General features: G+C 50.7%; 2 protein-coding genes across 4 annotated transcripts in view; one reads left to right on the top strand and one right to left on the bottom strand.

The window, feature by feature from the left end:
* Window positions 1-567, top strand: part of BUD31 (BUD31 homolog) — a 12,681-nt gene extending 12,114 nt beyond the window's left edge. The window contains exon 5 of the mRNA XM_005875828.2: window positions 324-567. Coding sequence (XP_005875890.1) covers window positions 324-374 — 51 coding nt within the window. The 3' untranslated portion in view covers window positions 375-567. The remainder of the gene's footprint in view (window positions 1-323) is intronic.
* LOC102242474 (pentatricopeptide repeat-containing protein 1, mitochondrial) lies at window positions 77-17,314 on the bottom strand. 3 transcript variants are annotated; one of them, XM_005875827.2, is made up of 10 exons: window positions 16,983-17,314; window positions 13,779-14,277; window positions 11,705-11,845; window positions 8,992-9,210; window positions 7,718-7,819; window positions 5,074-5,781; window positions 4,004-4,120; window positions 3,077-3,259; window positions 1,680-1,818; window positions 1,058-1,134 (listed from the first exon to the last, which is right to left on the bottom strand). In XM_005875827.2, exons 2-9 carry the CDS (start codon window positions 14,253-14,255, stop codon window positions 1,702-1,704), a joined length of 2,064 nt encoding a protein of 687 aa, XP_005875889.1. In that variant the 5' UTR covers window positions 14,256-14,277; window positions 16,983-17,314; the 3' UTR covers window positions 1,058-1,134; window positions 1,680-1,701. The 3 variants fall into 3 exon arrangements, with proteins under 3 accessions (XP_005875888.1, XP_014402797.1, XP_005875889.1); XM_005875826.2 differs by lacking the exon at window positions 1,680-1,818 and having other exon boundaries at window positions 77-1,134; XM_014547311.1 differs by lacking the exon at window positions 1,680-1,818 and having other exon boundaries at window positions 77-1,134; window positions 17,002-17,314.
* Between the last annotated feature and the right edge of the window lie 9 nt (window positions 17,315-17,323).

Here is a 17,323-nt window from a genome sequence, read left to right as displayed (position 1 = left end):
TCCCCCCCCCCCCACCCTCTCAGCTCATAGCAGGGTATATATCATGCTCACTTTGCAGAATAACAAGAGTCACACAGATTTTCCCCCCTTTTGGGAGAAATGTGTTTAATTGGCTTAAATTAAAAGTACAATGAGTTGTAACTTCAGTGTCAACAGCAGCTGTTTCCATTTTCACACGGGAACTGAATTTTTGCCATCCAGAACTGTCATAGTGGAGTGCCCTATAGGGAGTGACTCCCATTGTCAACTTTCTCAGTGGGAGGATTACTACGTAGGGGGGCAGATATGGTTGGGTGTGGTGTCTCAACTGTCTTCTGTTGCAGGGCCGGATCATTGAGTGCACACACTGCGGCTGCCGGGGCTGCTCTGGCTGAGGCCCTTGGGCCCTGACCCCTTTCCACCCAGGACTTTGGACTTCTCAGGTTTCTGCCTGTCGTGCCACCCCCTTTCCTGATAGCTCTTCTGGCAGAGCAGTGCCACAGGACCGAGTTGGAGCATGGTCTCTATGTGTGAAGGCTTTGGTGTTCATCAGCTGTGATTTGTAGAAATAAAACTTTTAAACCTTTAGGCCCTGCGATAGTTCTTTACAGAGCCCAGTGGGAGAGCACCAGGCCACTGGGACTCAATCCTGACTCCACCTCATAGGTGCCATGTGACCAGGATCAAGTTCACTGGGGATGACAACCTCTCAGGTGAAGATGGCCTGAGATGATGTGCCAAAGTGGCCCAAGCTGTGCTGGGATCTGCTGTGAACTAGTCAGGCACCCTGGGCCCAGCATTTGTCTTTATACAAAATGCTGCAATTCTTAATCTGGCCAGACCCTGTCCTCATGCTTGAGGCTACACCAGCATGTTCATGTGTCTTTAATATGAAAGGGACTCCTGAAGTTCCCACAAAGCACTGTGAAGGCTGTGCACTTTGTTGGATGGAGAGCCTCCTGGACCTCCTCATCACCTGCCCCCACGGCCTCTGTCCACATCAGCCTCAGAGACAGTGTCCTGGTCCCCCGTGGGCTTGGTTCGGAACTGCTGCCATGGGTGGGGGGTTTCCTCTGCTGGCATCATTTTCAGCCACTGCTTATAATAAGCTCGAAAGCCATCGATCTTCTCCAAGTAGGTGTTTTTCCCTTTGTACTGTAATTGAAAAGCATGGAATTCAAGGATTCAGAGGCGCCACAATTAGAATCACTGCATGCTGCCTACAGCTAATCTCAAACTACAGCAGCTGGCTCAGGCCTCAGGGAAGCTGTGGAAAGGAGAGGGCACAAAAGCTGTTGGTAATACCTGAGTATACTCTTTTTTAAAAAATTTTTTAAAGATTTATTTTTATTGATTTCAGAGAGGAGTGGATGGAGAGAGAGATAGAAACATCAATGATGAGACAGAATCATCGATCAGCTGCCTCCTGCACACTCCCTACTGGGTATGTGCCTGCAACCAAGGTACATACCCTTGACCGGAATCAAACCTGGGACCATTGAGTCCTCAGGGTGACGCTCTATCCACTGAGCCAAACTGGTTAGGGCGTGAGTATACTCTTGAAAAGCAAAGTTGCTATACCATAAGGCTGACCCAGATTCCCATCTGCTAACAGCCCTTCCTAAATATGTGTTGTTCTCCTATACCCAAGGATGTTACTCCAGCCCCTAGCTAGAATCACTAGGTCCCACCAACTCTACCTCCACAGTCTGCTGAGTGCTTCTACCTCTGCACAGCCACTGTCTCCCTGGTGACTGTCATCTCAGCACTGCTGCAGTGGCCTCTACAGAGAGGTGGGAAGGAGGAAACGAAATGCACCAGGCAGATACCAAAAGAAAGCTGGTGGAGGAATAGACAAAAAACAAAAGTACCAGAGATAAACTTACCACATGATGATAAAAGGGTTGATTCAAAAGATTTAACAATTCTAAACTTGTATGTATCTAATGTAGCCTCAAAGTACATAAAGCAAAACCTTCACAATCACAAACAGAAATAAGTCCACTCTCATAAGGGAGCATGAATATATGATTTCAGTACAATAAGCTTTAAGTACTTAGGTAGTCTGGGGACTGCTGACAACCTGAGAAGAACCTTACTGGGCCCTACACCACAGGGTGAAGAGACAACCTACTAACTAGATATCTGCAACATGCAACCAACAAGACTAGTATCCAGAATATATAAAGAACTCAGAAATCGGTAAGACTAAACCAACTGCTCAAAGGCACACAGCTATGTCCTCTGCCTGGCATACTCTTCCCTGCTATCACTAATTCTTCCTGTGCCTTCAATGGCATTCAAGCATCACACCTGCACAGCTGTCCCTGACCCCATGCCTCCATGGTGGAGCTTGGTGTGTCCTTGCCAACTTTTCTCCCTACCCATTGGGATGGTGCTTCTCAGGCTAAATCCGTGGCACACGGTCTGACTCAGTAGGCCTAAAATCTGAACCCTCAGATTCTGATATCCTCAGAACGGCAGACAGAAATGGCCGTTACAGAACAGATTCTATCACTGACCCACTGCCGCCCCTTTTCACTTGACAACAGTCTGTATTGGGTACAGGCAGAGGGCAGGCACCAGGGATCCAGGTGAGCAAGGCAGAGACAGTCTCCACCTCTAGGGGCTTAAAATTTCATGAAGGGGAGAGTCACACATGTAATTATAAGCTGTGAAACATGGTGAAAAGAAATAGTGCTTTATGTAATGGGAAGGGAGGCAGTCAGCTGAGTATCCTCTAAGAGCTGAGATCTATCTACAAAATGAGATGGAGCCAGTTATGTGAAAAAGCAGAGGGATTCTATTTAAGGCAGAGAGAATGCAAAAAGTCTGAGGCAGGAAAAAGGCTGGTGTTATCTAGAAAAGACAGAAGTACAATTGGACTGACAGAGTGAACAAAGGGAAGAGTGGCCTGAGATGAAAGCCAAGTGGAGGAGGGACCTGCAAGCTGTGGCCTAAGGAGTTTGGGATTTTTCCTAAGGGTAGCCACTGACAACTTAGAGCAAGGGAATACCAATCCCAGAAGGCCAGAACCAGGGGTGGGAGTGACACTGGCTAAGGTGACAATGGGCACATTAGAGCTTGGGGCACATACCCGGTCAAAGGTAGGTGGGTACTGGGCTGCAAACTCCAGTTGGCGGATGATGACTTCATTCACTGGAACTCTGTTCTGCCTCATGTCCTTCAGGATGTTGATGAGATAGGTGTAGTCCAGCTTCTTGAGGGCCGCATTGATGAGGGTGCTGTAGATGTGGGTGTTGGGGGTCATCTGGGATTTCTGGAACATCACAGACATACAATCAGCAAGATGATGGTGATTGTTGGAGGAAAGGCTGCTGCAGCATGTCCAGCTTGGTGAGTTACCCTGCCAGTCAAGTCTGCTCTGCAGACTAGAGACCTGGGACAAGAAGGGCAGGACCTCGTAGCAACAATGGGCTGCACTGCCCCTCCAAAAGGAAAGCACAGATGCCCCACTCTGAGGCTCCATCCCACACGGCTCAGTACCTTACCCTCAGTCCTGAAGAACGTGGAGAGTATTGCTCTCAGAGATCAACGGACTCAGGCAGGAGACCACCTCCTCAGTTCTTGGCTGTGGGTTTACTGTACCCCCTGAGCCCCAACCCAAGAATTCTGCTACATCCCTGCTCTCTATTCTCCAAAGTGTTGGGGCCAAGATCTGTCCCCACCCCTCAATCTCACCCCACTGCCACTGCTTTCAAGATTGTAACATCCCTGCTCTCAATGCCCATTCCTGCAGCAGCTCACCAGGGTCTACTTTCTCCCAAATTGGGCCAATGATCATTCTACCCTTGAAGCTAGAATGACCCCAGTCTCCCTCCCCGCACCCCCACAATTTATTCTACCCAACCAGCTCCCCATAATTCAGCTTTCTATAAGTACACCTTGCAGAGGCCTGGGAAGTTTGGGAGGACCCCCACTTCCCGCCACCCAGATTTCTTCCTGAGCACCCCCAGAATGCTCCTCAGCACCATGGATCCTGCCCAGGCCTGGGCTCACTCACCTTCATGTCTGCCAGCAGCTGCAGACCATCCTGTGGTCTACGGCATCCAATGGCCAAATTGCAGAATGTCTGTAAGTTGGGGACAATTCCCCTCTTTGCCAGGACTGGCAGCAGCGCCTATGGGAATAGACATGGCATCACCATAAGCTGTACCCCACCAGCCCTGGCAAAAGCTTTGTCTGTCAAAGCCCTTGGCTGGATGCTGGAGACCCAAGGGGTAGAGCTTTGCTCCAAGGCCTCAGGCTCCCTCTGCTGGCCACATTGGGCATTGGCCTCAGCTTATTATTCAAGGGCCCAGGGTCTGGTCCAGCCACCTCCCCAGAATTCAGCTGTTTGACAAGTACACCTTGCATTCTAGATTGCCTGTCTCCAATATGCTGTCCCTTCTCCCTGAATGCCCTTCATATTCCTGTCCCTTTCCTTCTCTGTTGGCTATCCATCCCTGCACTTGGGCTTACAATGTCCATGGAGTACCAGAGGCCTTAGGGGCTCATGGTCCCGTGGTCCACGGTGGAACATGCCGACAACAGTGTGGTAAGTGCTGGCTGAGCTGAAGAAGGTTCCACAGAGGGGCTCTATCCTATCTAGCTTATCTAGATAAAGGTGCACTCTGCTCTGTGAGCCTGAAGGCAGAGGCTGTCTTTGTCATCTTTGATGTTCACAAGTGCCCAGGTTAGTACTCTGGCAAAAAAAGGCATCACATAGAAACATGTCATATGAATGGAGGGCCCCAGTGTCATCAGTGAAGTGGGTGTCAGTAAAGAAACAAATGGATGTGGAGCTCTTAGAACAGCATCTAGTGCAGAGTAAGTGCGAAGTCAGTGAGGTGGGGTGGCTGAAGGGTAGGGATACTCAGGAGCCACCAGCCACCAATCTGTGAGCTCCTTGAAGAGGGCTGGGAAGGTAGCTCGCTCGAATCCCAGCTTTTCACCTAAGCCCAGGCCCAGAACAGGGGCTCTGGAACTGGATGACACACCTGGCAGGGAAGATAGTCCCACAGTCGGAAGGTCAGAGGAGGGAGGGGGAAGGAGGGCTTCAGAGCAGAGTCCTGTGCCTGCCTCCACGCTCACCTTTGCTCCCTCCAGATCACCCAGCTTGCTCTTCTTCCTCATCAGAGTGTTGAAGAATGTCACATCGACCTCCACCTGGTATGTGTCCAGGACAGTCAGCAGTGAGGACTCTGCGGGGCTACCAGGATCTACCACCTCAGCCAGAAGCGTGAGGGTTTTGATGTCAGGCTGGAGTCCGTGCTCTGCCATCTTGCCCAGGAAGCCCTCCAGGCCCCCCATCAAAGCCAGCCTGTCTGCTGACGTGGTCACGGTCCCAAAGGAGACCACAGCCGGGGGGACCGGCCCCAGAGTCAGGAGGTTAGTCTCCAGCTCCCGGGGAGGCGGCTCTGAGGCCACAGAGGCAAGGGCCACAGTGTGATCAGGATCCACTTTGGTTTCCATCTCGGGCTGGGCCTTGCTGGGGACTCTGGCCTCCTGAGGCTCTGGAGGCCTTTCAAGTGCCTGAGAAGGTTCCAGAAACAACTGTCTCTCCAGGGTCTCCACGTGCAGCCTGGCTGACATGCTGTCAACCATCCCAGCCTGGGCTTTCCTCCTTGCTTGCCGCCCACCTGCCCGGGGCTGGAGCAGCACCATCTCTTCCCTGGGTCTCAGGAGCAGCGCTGAGGCTACTTCTGGGTCCCCCAGGCCGCAGTCCCGAGCTGCCCCCAACAGCAGGTTGTAGCCGTGCCGCTTTGGCTGGAGCCCCAGACTCAGCATTTGCCTCCACACCTGCCAGGGAGAAACAAGCCTCAGCTCCATGCTCCCTCTCAGGAGGGAGAAGGCACTGAGCCAGCAACCAGCTGGCAAACACAAAGGGTGCAGGAAGGACTAAGTATGACTCCACCCCAGGCTCTGGGCAGGAACCTGGGAATTCTATGGGAAACTTCAGGGGATTATCACTCCCTTCCTCTTTAGCTCACCCCAAGCTGTTCTGTTTCATCCTTCTGCCCTCTCTCAGGGCCCCTGTACCAGGGAACAGGCTTCTCTAGGCCTCTGTCCACCTCTGTACTCCCTTGGGGGTGGACGGCCAGAGAGGCTAGGTTATGGAAGAGTCTAGGCCAACTTAAGGATTGGATTCAGCTGCACTCCCTGAGTGCCTACTGTGTGCCCTGCCCCAGGCAGCTTTCTCACACTTGAGAGCGTAAGGCAGGTGTGGGTGGCGGGGGACTTAGCCAGGTTGTGGGCCTAGGGGCCCCATTTCCTCATGAAATGAGATCATTTTCATCCCCACGGCACAGTGTCTAGTATGCTGTGTGTTCTCCAAAAAGCTGTGATGTCTGGGTGACTGACACCAAGAGGGCACCACATGGGCTCAAGGTATCACTTGCTCCTCTTTTTGTGCTCAGGTGAAAGCCACACTCAGTGGGCCTAGAGCTCTGACTTCTGCCCTCATCAGGGACCCCTGTGCAGGTGAGGCAGGGGCTGGTCAGGCCCAGATGGGCACATCTAGCAAGAAGGCTGCTATCTACCAGTCAGGGTCTTGAGGAGGGCAAGGGTCTTGGCAGGCACCTCCTCAGGGAATGTTGACAGAGTGAGTTTCAGCAGGGACACAGACCCTATCCCAGAATTCTGACTCTAGAGTCAGATGAACCTCAGTTCCAATCCCAGCTCCACTGCTTAGTGGCTGTGGGACCTAAGACAAGTTACATAAGGAGCCTCAGTTTCCATATCTATAGAACGAGGCTACTGGTGCCTAGCTCATGCAGTTTAATAAGTGCAAGACACTGTGCATAGCTGTTAGTATTACAGACTGTTTCTAACTAGAACAGATCTAGGCCAAGGAGAGGGAAGACCTAGGCCTTGGTTGGTTTTCACTATAAAGCTTGCTGATGGCCAGAGGATGGCCGGTGGCCACTCCTTCCAGCGAGTCTGCATCGGGGCGGGCCAGAACGGGCAAGCATTTGGTCCAAGGCTGTCTCAGATCACTAGGGCTTGAACTCTGTGTGGACCAACTGCCTGGAGATCCTGATGAAATGCTGATCTGGATGCAGTGTGTGTGTTATGTTTGGGGGGAGGGGGGAATCTGTGACCCTGGAAAGTCCCAGGTAAGGTTAATGCTGCTGGTCTGAGGGCTACCCTTGAAATAGGAGGGCTCTAGGTGAGCTGCCAGTCCTTCTCTACTTGGAGGAGCTAGAACAGCTGTGGTACCACTGCTAATACTGCCTACCCAGTTGATGAGTGGAGTTCTTCCTGGGATTAGAGCAGCATGTCTCAACACTGATGTCTGTGAGACTCTCCCAGAACTTCATGCAACTCCTGGGGTTCCCCTGCAGAGAGACTGAGGGGGTGGCTGTGAGATATGGTTGAGCAAGTACCCCAGGTAGATGTGCTGCACCGACCATAAGCGTGGTAGATGCAGGCCGGCTGCACAGAAGGCCGCCGAGCAGAGTAGGAGACCATGAGCTGGCTGTGCCCTCACTCTCAGCAGCCATGCCACCACCGCCTCCTAGGGCTCCTCTCCCTGCCATCTGTAAAATGAGGTGGGGCAGGTGAGCACTGTGCTCTGGGAAGATCAAAATATGGCAAATATAAAAACACCCAGCCCAGGGCAGTAGCAGGAGCTCAAGAAATGCACAAAGGATCATCGTTTGCACCGGACACAAGGGCACAGAGTGGGGGTGGTGGGGGCAGGAAAGGCAGGAAGGCAGAGTCAGGAGAGACAGACCTGCAAGGCATATCGGAAGCCTGTCTTCTTGTCCTGGATGCAGCCCACGAGCAAGTAACTGAAGGTCTCCTCTGTGACCGCATGTCCTTTATGAACAATTTCCTAGGGGAGGGAATGAGGAGTTCCTGTTGGGAACCTGTGGCAGAGCCCAGACCCGCCCACTGGGTCTGGCTCAGGACAGACATTCCCGGGGCAGGTCCAAGTCTGCACATTGTGAAGAGGCTCAGAACCAGCTCCTGAGCTGTCCAGCTGCTGCCTGCACTTCTCCTCCTCTCTTTCCCAGCTGCTCCTATCACTTCTGTGCACCCCCCTGCAAAGACCACCCCAGTGGTCACTTTTAGCCCCTGTACTGGAAACTGAATTGCAAACCCCATAATTCTGCCTCTCCAGCAGGGCAGGCTCACTCAAGGTAACCAACCCAGGGACTGACCAAAGGCTGCTCTGTACCACACGGTGCCTGGACAGTACACCAGGTCCCCTTACCTGGAATGGGCAGGTGGGACCTTGCTATGTGTGGTGAGGAAAAGCAGTCAAGTCACTCTGGGTAGAAGGTAAGAACAGAGTGAGAAATGCCTGAGGGAAGAGTGTGAGGACAAGGCTGCCAAGGGCATGCTGAGCCCTGACACTGCCCTAGTTCTCCTGAGGTTTGATTGTGGGGACCTAGAGCCTTCCCTGCTTCCCAAAAGGCTGTTTCAGTGTTAACACACATCTGTCCCACTTCCTGGCAAGCTGAGCAAACACACCTATCACCCGCTCATGGTATTCCATACTCAAACCCTGTATTGGTCTCCTCTGTAAAGTGGAAATTGAAAACCTTCTTATGGGGCTGCTGAGGAAGATAAGAAGCTACAAGTCAAAGCTCTAATGCAGACAAGCCCATGTTCAGCACTCCCATGCCTCCACTCACCCATTTCCCTCAAAGCCTCACAGCGCCCTGGTACTAGGGCTTGGGCTCCCACTACTCCTTCTATGCAGGAGGCCCTCCCCGGTGAGCAGACTCCTCTTTAGTGCTCTGAGGCCACCCTCCCTGTGGCACCACCAAGTCCGACACAGCTGTGCACAGACCCCACTGTCCTCATGGGGTTAGGGGCCTGTCTGACCAAGGCCTCTGAGGTCAGGGTCTCGTCAGATTTATCTGTGAACCCCAGAGCCCAGCACGGGGCCTGTCTCATTGGTCTCTGAACCTTCCTGTGAGGGACACAGATGGCCACAGCCTCACACCGGCTACATGGGACAGGTCCCAAGTGGGAGGCAGGGAGGAAGGGCATCCCCACCTTGAACACATCGAGGCACATCCTAAGGTCTGCACACTTGGCTGCCACCTTCAGCAAGGCGTGGTATGTTTTCAAGTTGAGCTGGAAGTTTCTGGCCTGGAGCTGCTGCCGTAGCTTTAGGGCACTCTGCAGAGCGGAGTCCTTCCAGGGGGACTCGGCGCAGACATTGAACAGGGCTGTATAGGTGGCATCGGAGGGCTCCAGGTCCCGCTTTTTCATCTGTGGAGATGGGGAGAAACTTAGAGGTAGCTCTAGGGTCAGCTGGACACACAGGTGACAGGCACCCAAAGGACACTAGAGGGGACTCCATTACTGCATCACACAGGCCTGGGAGCAGGGCCTGCACGAAGGCAGAGCTGAGTGACACATCAGGGCTCAGCTTTCCAAACCCAACTCAGCCACAGGGACTCTGAAAACTGACCCCGCATCCCAGTTACACCAAACAAGAAACGGTCCTCCCCAGGGCGCTCATCAGCTCACCCTCGGCCTGAGGTGCTTTAAGCAGGGTCTTCCTGATGCTCTCACACTCTGGCCAACCAGGTCACCCTGACTGTTAAGGGGCCTGGGGTGGATCTGCTCTGGGAAAGGGTGGGAGGTAGCAATCAAAGCCCCACTGCAATGCTGACTAACTGAACAGTGGTGGGCACGTTAGCGCCTCATTGAAAAACATAGGAATGATACTGTCACCTTGAAAGGTGTTGCAAGGGTTGGGTAGAAGAGTGATCCCCAGACCAGTAGTGGCCAGGAGCATGTTACTACAACACAAACTCCCTGCGGAGTCACAAAGCCCAGGCTGGGGCCAACACTGTGCTCATGAAGCCCTCCAGGTGACTGAACTGGTAAAGTCAAGCGCTCACTGTTTCCAGATAAGGGCCACCTGACAAGGACAGGCAAGGAGCTGCTGCGGAGGAGTGTGAAGAGCCCTACCCCAGGGGTAACCTTGGACAAAGTACTCCATCTCTCCAGGCCTCGGCTTCCTCATCTGAAAAATGAAGACGGTGATCCCGACTAGAGGATGACAGCACTTGGTATGTACTCACACTGTCAACAGATGTGTACTAAGAACTTACTGCGAGTCAGGCACTGGCTACCAGTGGTTACCAGGACAGATACAGCCTGTCTCACTGAGCCTACACTCCAGAGGGTGAGACACACACCAGACAAGTAAGTAGCCAACAACTGTAGTAAGTGCTGTGAAGGATGCCCACAGAACAGGCTGGAAAGGGAAAAATAGTACTTCGTGGTGGGGAAACCTGGCAAATACCACGTCACCAAGGGCCCACGGTAAATGTCTCCTGCGATAAGTCATGGTGATGTTGTGAAGACCTTATATAAGAAGGGCACGTCACCTCTGCGATATTCTTCCCCCAAACCCATAACCTTGGTCTCAGCATGAGAATGTACAAATTCTCAAATGAGGGACATTCTACAAACCCCCTGACCAGTACTACTCAAAACTGTCAAGACCAGGAGAAACAAGGAACCTCAGAAAATGTCACGGGTTGGAGGAGCCAGTATGGAAACTGGATTGGATCAGAAACAGAATGGTTATCAGTGGAAAACTGGTGATATCCAGATACAGTTCTGGAGTTTAGTTAACAACAATGAACTATGAACTAACAGTGGTTTCTTAGTTTTGACAAATGCACCATCTAATGTAAGATGTTAACATAGGGGAGGGGGGGTGGGAGTATTTGAGAACTTTCTATATTATCTTTGCAACTTTTCTATAAATCTAAAATTATTCTAAAATAAAATGATTACGGGGGGGGGGGGGGGGGGGGGCAGCAGCAAAGTAATAGAAAATAGCTAAGGTTAAATAGAATGGCCTGGGCTTCTCTAAGGAGGTGACGTGTGGGAAGTCACTTAAGGATCCTCCAAATGTAAGTGCTGCTAAGGACTCTTAACCAAGAGCCACAATAAATGTGCTCCCACCCACCCCCTTCACTTAGTACCTGAGTGCTTTTCTGCTGGTTAGGTGATCAGGGCAGCCAGCCTGTTGTTTTTCTATGCCAAGACATTTAATCAGGTCTTTTAAAGAATATGTCACTTTATCATTTGTAAGTATGATTCCTCCCCCTTGCTCCCACTAGAGGTGATCAGGCCTGGAGTAGGAGTGTTCCAAATGACAAGACTAAGGCTCCCAAGAATCCTTGCTGGAGTACAGGATGTCCCACCTTCTGGATGCAGAAGATGGGATCACTGCTGCTAGAGTCCACTGCTCTTTCCTGACTCACAAAGGAAATAGTTTCTCGCTTCTGAGAATAACAAATACGATACGCCCTAGAGGAGGGTGAATGTAAAGTAAAACCATGTTCCAAGAGAATAAAAGCCCTTGTTCAAAGGACCAACTTTGAAAAGATAAAAATGGACCAATTTTGAAAGAAAGGTGCGTGTGTGTGTGGTGGGGGTGGGCGTGTGAAGATAGGGACGAGAGAAAAGAACACAAACAAACTGGGAAATGGAAAAAGAAGAGGATCGGTGGGGCCTCCATGGCCAGGCAGATGCTGGAGGACTTCCCATGTGATCTCATGTAATTATCCAAGATCATCTCCATTTACAGATAATGGACCCGAGGCCGAGGAGGTTAAATCAACTGCCCAGAGTCATGTGCTAGCAGGTGACACATTCAGGATCAGCACCCAGCTCTTTTTGGTCCCTAAACCCATGCTCTTTAGAGTCTTGCCCCTGCCACCCCTTTGTCCCCACTCACATCGTTGTAGAGCCGGAAAGCCTTCTTCAGGTAGCCAGCCCGCCCACAGCCCCCAATCAGCACCGTGTAGTTGCACTCAAGGGGCTGGAGTCGCTCCTCCTTCAGCATCTGCCTCTCAAACAGGTCCAGGGCCTCAGCCAGCTGGGGGAGGAAGAAGGGAATAATGAAGGGGGTTCAGCGTGGCATCAGAGACCCTCAGCAGAGGGAGGGAGTTTGAGATTGTGGGACCCTCCCTGAGCCCAAGACCAGGCCTGCCCAAGAGCTAAACACCGCCCTGGGCCTCTGCCACCAGCCTCTTGGTCCCTGTGCTCGGCAGCATGGGAGCTTTGTGTAGCCAGGAAGGAAAGCCCACCGGACTCCCACCACCTATGGACACTCTCCACCCCACACCGACAGCCTCCTGAGACGGTGTAGGACGACAGCCTTGAGTGACCAGCTTCCTCCAACTGCAAACTCCCTTGGCCCACAGCTGTCTTTGACCCACCCCCACCCCTAAGCCATTCCCCTTTAAATCCTTGGTTCACTCCTTTACTCCTTATTTTTTCATCCATTAATTCAACCAGTAGTTACTGAGTCCTCTATGCCAGGCAAGATCTATCTGCTGGGGATACAGCTGAGAACAAGAGGGGGCTCCCTCTTGGTGTTCATCTTCTAGTCTAAAAAGACAGACACCAAATGAGATAACTAAGAGAAATATATAGTAGGTCAAGTGGTGACACGTGCTATGAACAAAAATGAAGCAGTAAGTGCCAGAGGGTGTGGGGAGTTCAGTTTTAGATACGATAGCCAAGCAGAGCCTCAGAAGGTGACGGGTAGGCAAAGATCTGAAGGAGGTGAGGGAAGGAGCCCCATGGCTAATCTGAGGGAACAGCCAGTGCAGGAGTCTGCCTGGGAGCTGGAGGACTGCAGTAGGTAAGTGGAGGGATGAGGGCGGCAAGGTGAGGGGAGGGATGGAGGGGTGGTGGTGGCAGATCTTGAAGGCTTCATAAGCCGTTGTAAGGACTCTGCTTCTCTGTATTTCTCAACTTTTCATTTCAAAAATACACAAAATGGAGAACAGTGTTAACTACAATAATTAACGTTTGGCCAATCTTGTTTCATCTATACTCTGCACTCCCCCTATAAACAGAATTTTTAAAAGCAAATTCTAGACATCCTATCATTCCATTCATAAAATCTTCAATACATACCTCTAACAGTGGTTCTCAACCTTCCTAATGCCGCGACCCTTTAATATAGTTCCTCATGTTGTGGTGACCCCCAACCATAAAATTATTTTCGTTGCTACTTCATAACTGTAAGTTTGCTACTGTTATGAATCGTAATGTAAATATCTGATATGCAGGATGTATTTTCATTGTTCGCGACCCGCAGGTTGAGAACCACTGCAGAGAACTTTATACATAAACAGAATGTCATTATCGATACCTAAGAAAGTGGACATCTTCAATGTCACTGAATATATTAGGAGTTCTGGAGGGAGGAGTAACAATACCTGCTTTCTGCTTTAACAGGATGGCTCTGTGTTAGAGCTGGCATCCAGGCAGGAGTTGGCAAGAGTGGCGGGGAGACCTGTGACAGGCGTAAGGGGGCAAAGAGAAGGCTAGGCCTGGGCATTCAGCAGTGACGTTGTGAGAAGTGTTAGGATTGGCAACATTTTGAAGTTTGAGCTGGTGAGAGAAAGGGAAGAGTTAGAAATGACCTGAAGTCATTTTGCCTGGGCAGATGGAATAATGGGGTTGCCATTTAGTGAGATGAAGAAAGTGTAGGGAAAACAAGGTTGGGAATGAAAGTTTCAGGTCAATGTGGGTAAGTTTAAGGGAGACGCTGAGGAGGTAGCGGGTACACAGATCAGGAGCCCACGAGAAGGCCGGGCTGCAGTGAGGAGGAGGCACTGAAAGCCAGGAGGCTGGTGGGTCACCTGGTACAGCATCCAGGGTGAGCGAAGACTGAGGAGAAAATAGCCCTGAGCACCCAAACCTTTAGGACTGAAAAGGTAGGGCAGGCCCTCACACAAAAAACAGCTACCAGGGATGTAAGAGCCAGGAGCAGCAGAACTCAAAGGTTCCCTCACCTTTCCTTCCTTGATCAGGCGTTTGCACTGAAAGAAGTACCAATAAGGGGTGTTTCTTTGGCCCTGCCATGATTTTGGCTCCAGCTCCCTTTCATCATCTTCTTCATCTTGCTCCCTGAGCCGGAGGTTATACAGCTGGGCCGTCGATTTGCGGAACATTATCCGGGAGGAGTATTTATCGGAGAGAGTCCCAAAACTCTCTTCCTCCTCTTCCTCCTGGGTGGCCATGGGGCTGGGCTGGCGTGGGTCAGAGCTGAGGCTGCGAATGTTCTTCTGGCTCTCCTGGCTGAGGGGCAGCTGAGAGAGGGAGCTGCTGAAGGCTGCTGGTATTGGCCCAGTCAGCCCCATGGACCTCAGCCATGCGGGCCCTTCCCTACCTCCTGCCCACCTGACTCTGAGAGGGTCAAGGTGTTGCAGGATGGACAGTCCCAGGGAGCGGGGGCTGGAGAAGAGCCGGGCAAGTCTCACCAGGTCCATCTCTGGCTTTTACCTCCAGGGCCTGGCATAGGTCAGAAAAACAATCAAGTCAACTCAGGTTCATAACCCAAAAAGGCAGAAAGAAGACAGAGAAGTGGTTACAAGCATGAGCCCTGAGGTTAGAAAGCCTAGGTTCTGCCAAACAACCATCCATGAGTCCCTGGGCACTCACTGCTCTGGCATCAGTCTCCTCACCTGTAAACTGGGGTTAACGATAACGTCACCCACATAGCACTGTTTGAATGAGGTCTCAGATACATAGCGTGCAGCACAGTTTTGGCACAGTAGGCACTCAACAGATATAAGCTAGTGATATTATCAAGCTACTAGTGGCCCGGTGCACAAATTCGTACACATTGAACGGAAATTAGTTTGAAGAAATATTATAATACCGCTATTCGCCCTTTCTCCATAATAAAAGTGTCAAGATCGACAATGAGATGGAAACACACGCATGTGATTGGCACCAGCAAGAGCTTTATGTCTATAATAAAAGTGTAATATGCTAATTAGACCAGACGACCTTCTGGACAAAGCCCAGAGGCGGGGGCTGAGGCAGAGGTGGCCGGCGCGGCGTAGGGGGCCAAGGAATCCGCAGCAGCAGCCGGGGGGCCAAGCCCCTTGCACGAATTTCATGCGTCAGGCCTCTAGTATATAAAGTTGCTTAATTAGACCTGCTTTCTGATGTAGCTAAACTTTTTCCAGCCCAGTGAAGCACCCCAACTTCTTTCAGGTAATTATCAGCAACACAGCAGTAAATATCAACACAAAGCAGATTACTACTGTAGATCACGCAGGGAGAACAAAGTGTAAAATATTTAACGGCAGCAGTGACTGACTATATTCTGCGCAGTGAGAAAACCTGAAGTCATTTTCAAGGCCCACCAGTTCTTCTTTTCAATCAGGTCAAGTTTCTAAGCTTTCTAAAACTCTGTTTTTCAGCTAATGAAAAGAAAATAGGATTCCACCGAGTCTCCTATCTACCTACTCCAGGACTTCTGTGAGGATCAAATGAGATGAGGCACGGGAAAACGTTTCACAGACATTTGGTTAAAGTGTGAAATGTTTGCACCTGGCTATAAAGCAAGCCGTGTCCCTGAGCTGAAGAAACCGCAAGGAGGCTAGTCGCTAGGGAGAGGAAGCTGGGCGTTGCTACGTGACGTCATTACCCAGACGGTGGGACACTTAGCATATCAGCTTTTTATAGATAGAGATGATCTAAGAGCACAGGTGCTGAAATGAGAGCTGAGTTTGACACCTGAACAGAGTTGTGTGACTGTAACCATTACTTGACCTTTCTGTGCCTCAATTTCTTCAGCTGCAAGATGAGGATAATCCCACTCACCTTACCACAAGGTTATAAAGATTAAATGAGATGGCTTTAGCACAATGTCTAGCATTTAATAAATGTTCAAAAATTACAGCTATCATTTATTATTGGGGGGGGAAATGTTGGTATTTTGGGCCTATGCCCAGGAAAGCTAATTCAAGCACTTCTTTTCTGCAAAAAGTTGTGGACAAATGGGCTAGTTGTGGACCAAAGTGCTGTCCAATATGGTAGCCACTGGCCACATGCGGCTACTGAACACATGAAACATGGCTAATCTGAATGAAGATGAGCCAGAGGTATAAAATACACACCAGATTTCAAAGACTTTGTACCAAAAAAATGTAAAATACACAATTATTTTACAAGATGAAATGTTAATCTTTTAGATGCACTGGGCTAAAGAAATGTTAACAGTAATTTCACAATTTCTTTTTACTTTCTTTAATGTGGCTACTTGAACATTTAAAATTACATATGCGCTCACACTATATTGTTATTGGACAGTACGAGGCTAGAGGTCCTGCTCTGCATACTTGAAACTCTTTCATAAAAAATATCAAAATAACCAGCATGAAAAAATGTTAAGGCCTAGTTATATCAGATGACCATTGGAAAGACGTCAGAGGTGATGGCAGATTGAACAGATTCATAACTGAGGCCCAGGATGGGGAGGGACTGGCTGGGGGCCCTGCAGCAGAGCTGTGGGCCGGACTGGTCAGCTTCCCAACTGGGCTGACTTTGAGCCCCCGGCTCAACCCTGGCGGCCGCACTCACTGCCCCTCTGGCCTGTCCCCCTGGGATCCCCGGCTCCTGTGAGGGTCAAATCGGACAACCTCTCTTGACCAGCACCCTACTGACACCAGTGCAGAGGACCTTTATCATTCCGTGTCTGCTGACGCCTGAAACTCAATAAAAACAAATGTGAAGCCCTAGCCGGTTTGGCTCAGTGGATAGAGCGTTGGCCTACGGACTGAAGGGTCCCAGGTTCGATTCCGGTCAAGGGCATGTACCTTGGTTGGGCACATCCCCAGTATGGGGAGTGCAGGAGGCAGCTGATCGATGTTTCTCTCTCATCGATGTTTCTAACTATCTCTCTCCCTTCCTCTCTGTAAAAAATAAATAAAATATATTTAAAAAAATGTGAACACATATGTAATTTTAAATTTTCAAACAGCCACATTAAATAAAGTGTTTACCTGCATTAAATGAAATATATGGGTTTACAAAAAATATATCGAAAGAGGTATGAAATGTTTTAAAAACAAACTTGTCTGTAGTAGTATATATGCTTCTTTTCAACATACTAAATAACAAGACCCTGTCATGTCAAAGAGCGGTGATGGAAATAGCTTGCAGGTGGTAGCTGCAGATACTCTGTCATTTCCACTCGTCCCCACCTGACACCACCTGACTTGGTTTTGGGCTGACACTGCACGTCCGTCAGGGAAGGAAACGCTGCTTCCGGCAGAGACGATGAAGGTGTAATTTTCTTCCAGCCCAAGTCCATGACCCTGCCAGGCGAATACCTCCTGAGTTAGAGATACGCCGCCGCTGTCCTCCCTCGGAGGAGCCCACACCCCCCGGGGCCGCAGGCCACCCCGACCCCTCCACGCGGGCCGTTAGATCCCCGGTTTCCTCGCCGGACGCCCCCGGCTCAACCGGGCCTGTTCCGGTCCGGATCCCGGGCTCCAGTGAGGGTCAAATAGGAACTCGCTCTGAGTCCGGCCCCAGGAACCTG

The sequence above is a fragment of the Myotis brandtii genome, unplaced genomic scaffold (genome assembly GCF_000412655.1).
Source record: "Myotis brandtii unplaced genomic scaffold, ASM41265v1 scaffold470, whole genome shotgun sequence".
Lineage (NCBI taxonomy): Eukaryota > Metazoa > Chordata > Mammalia > Chiroptera > Vespertilionidae > Myotis > Myotis brandtii.
The sequence above is the reverse complement of the archived record's forward strand: the minus strand, read 5'-3'. Positions and strand labels throughout refer to the sequence as shown.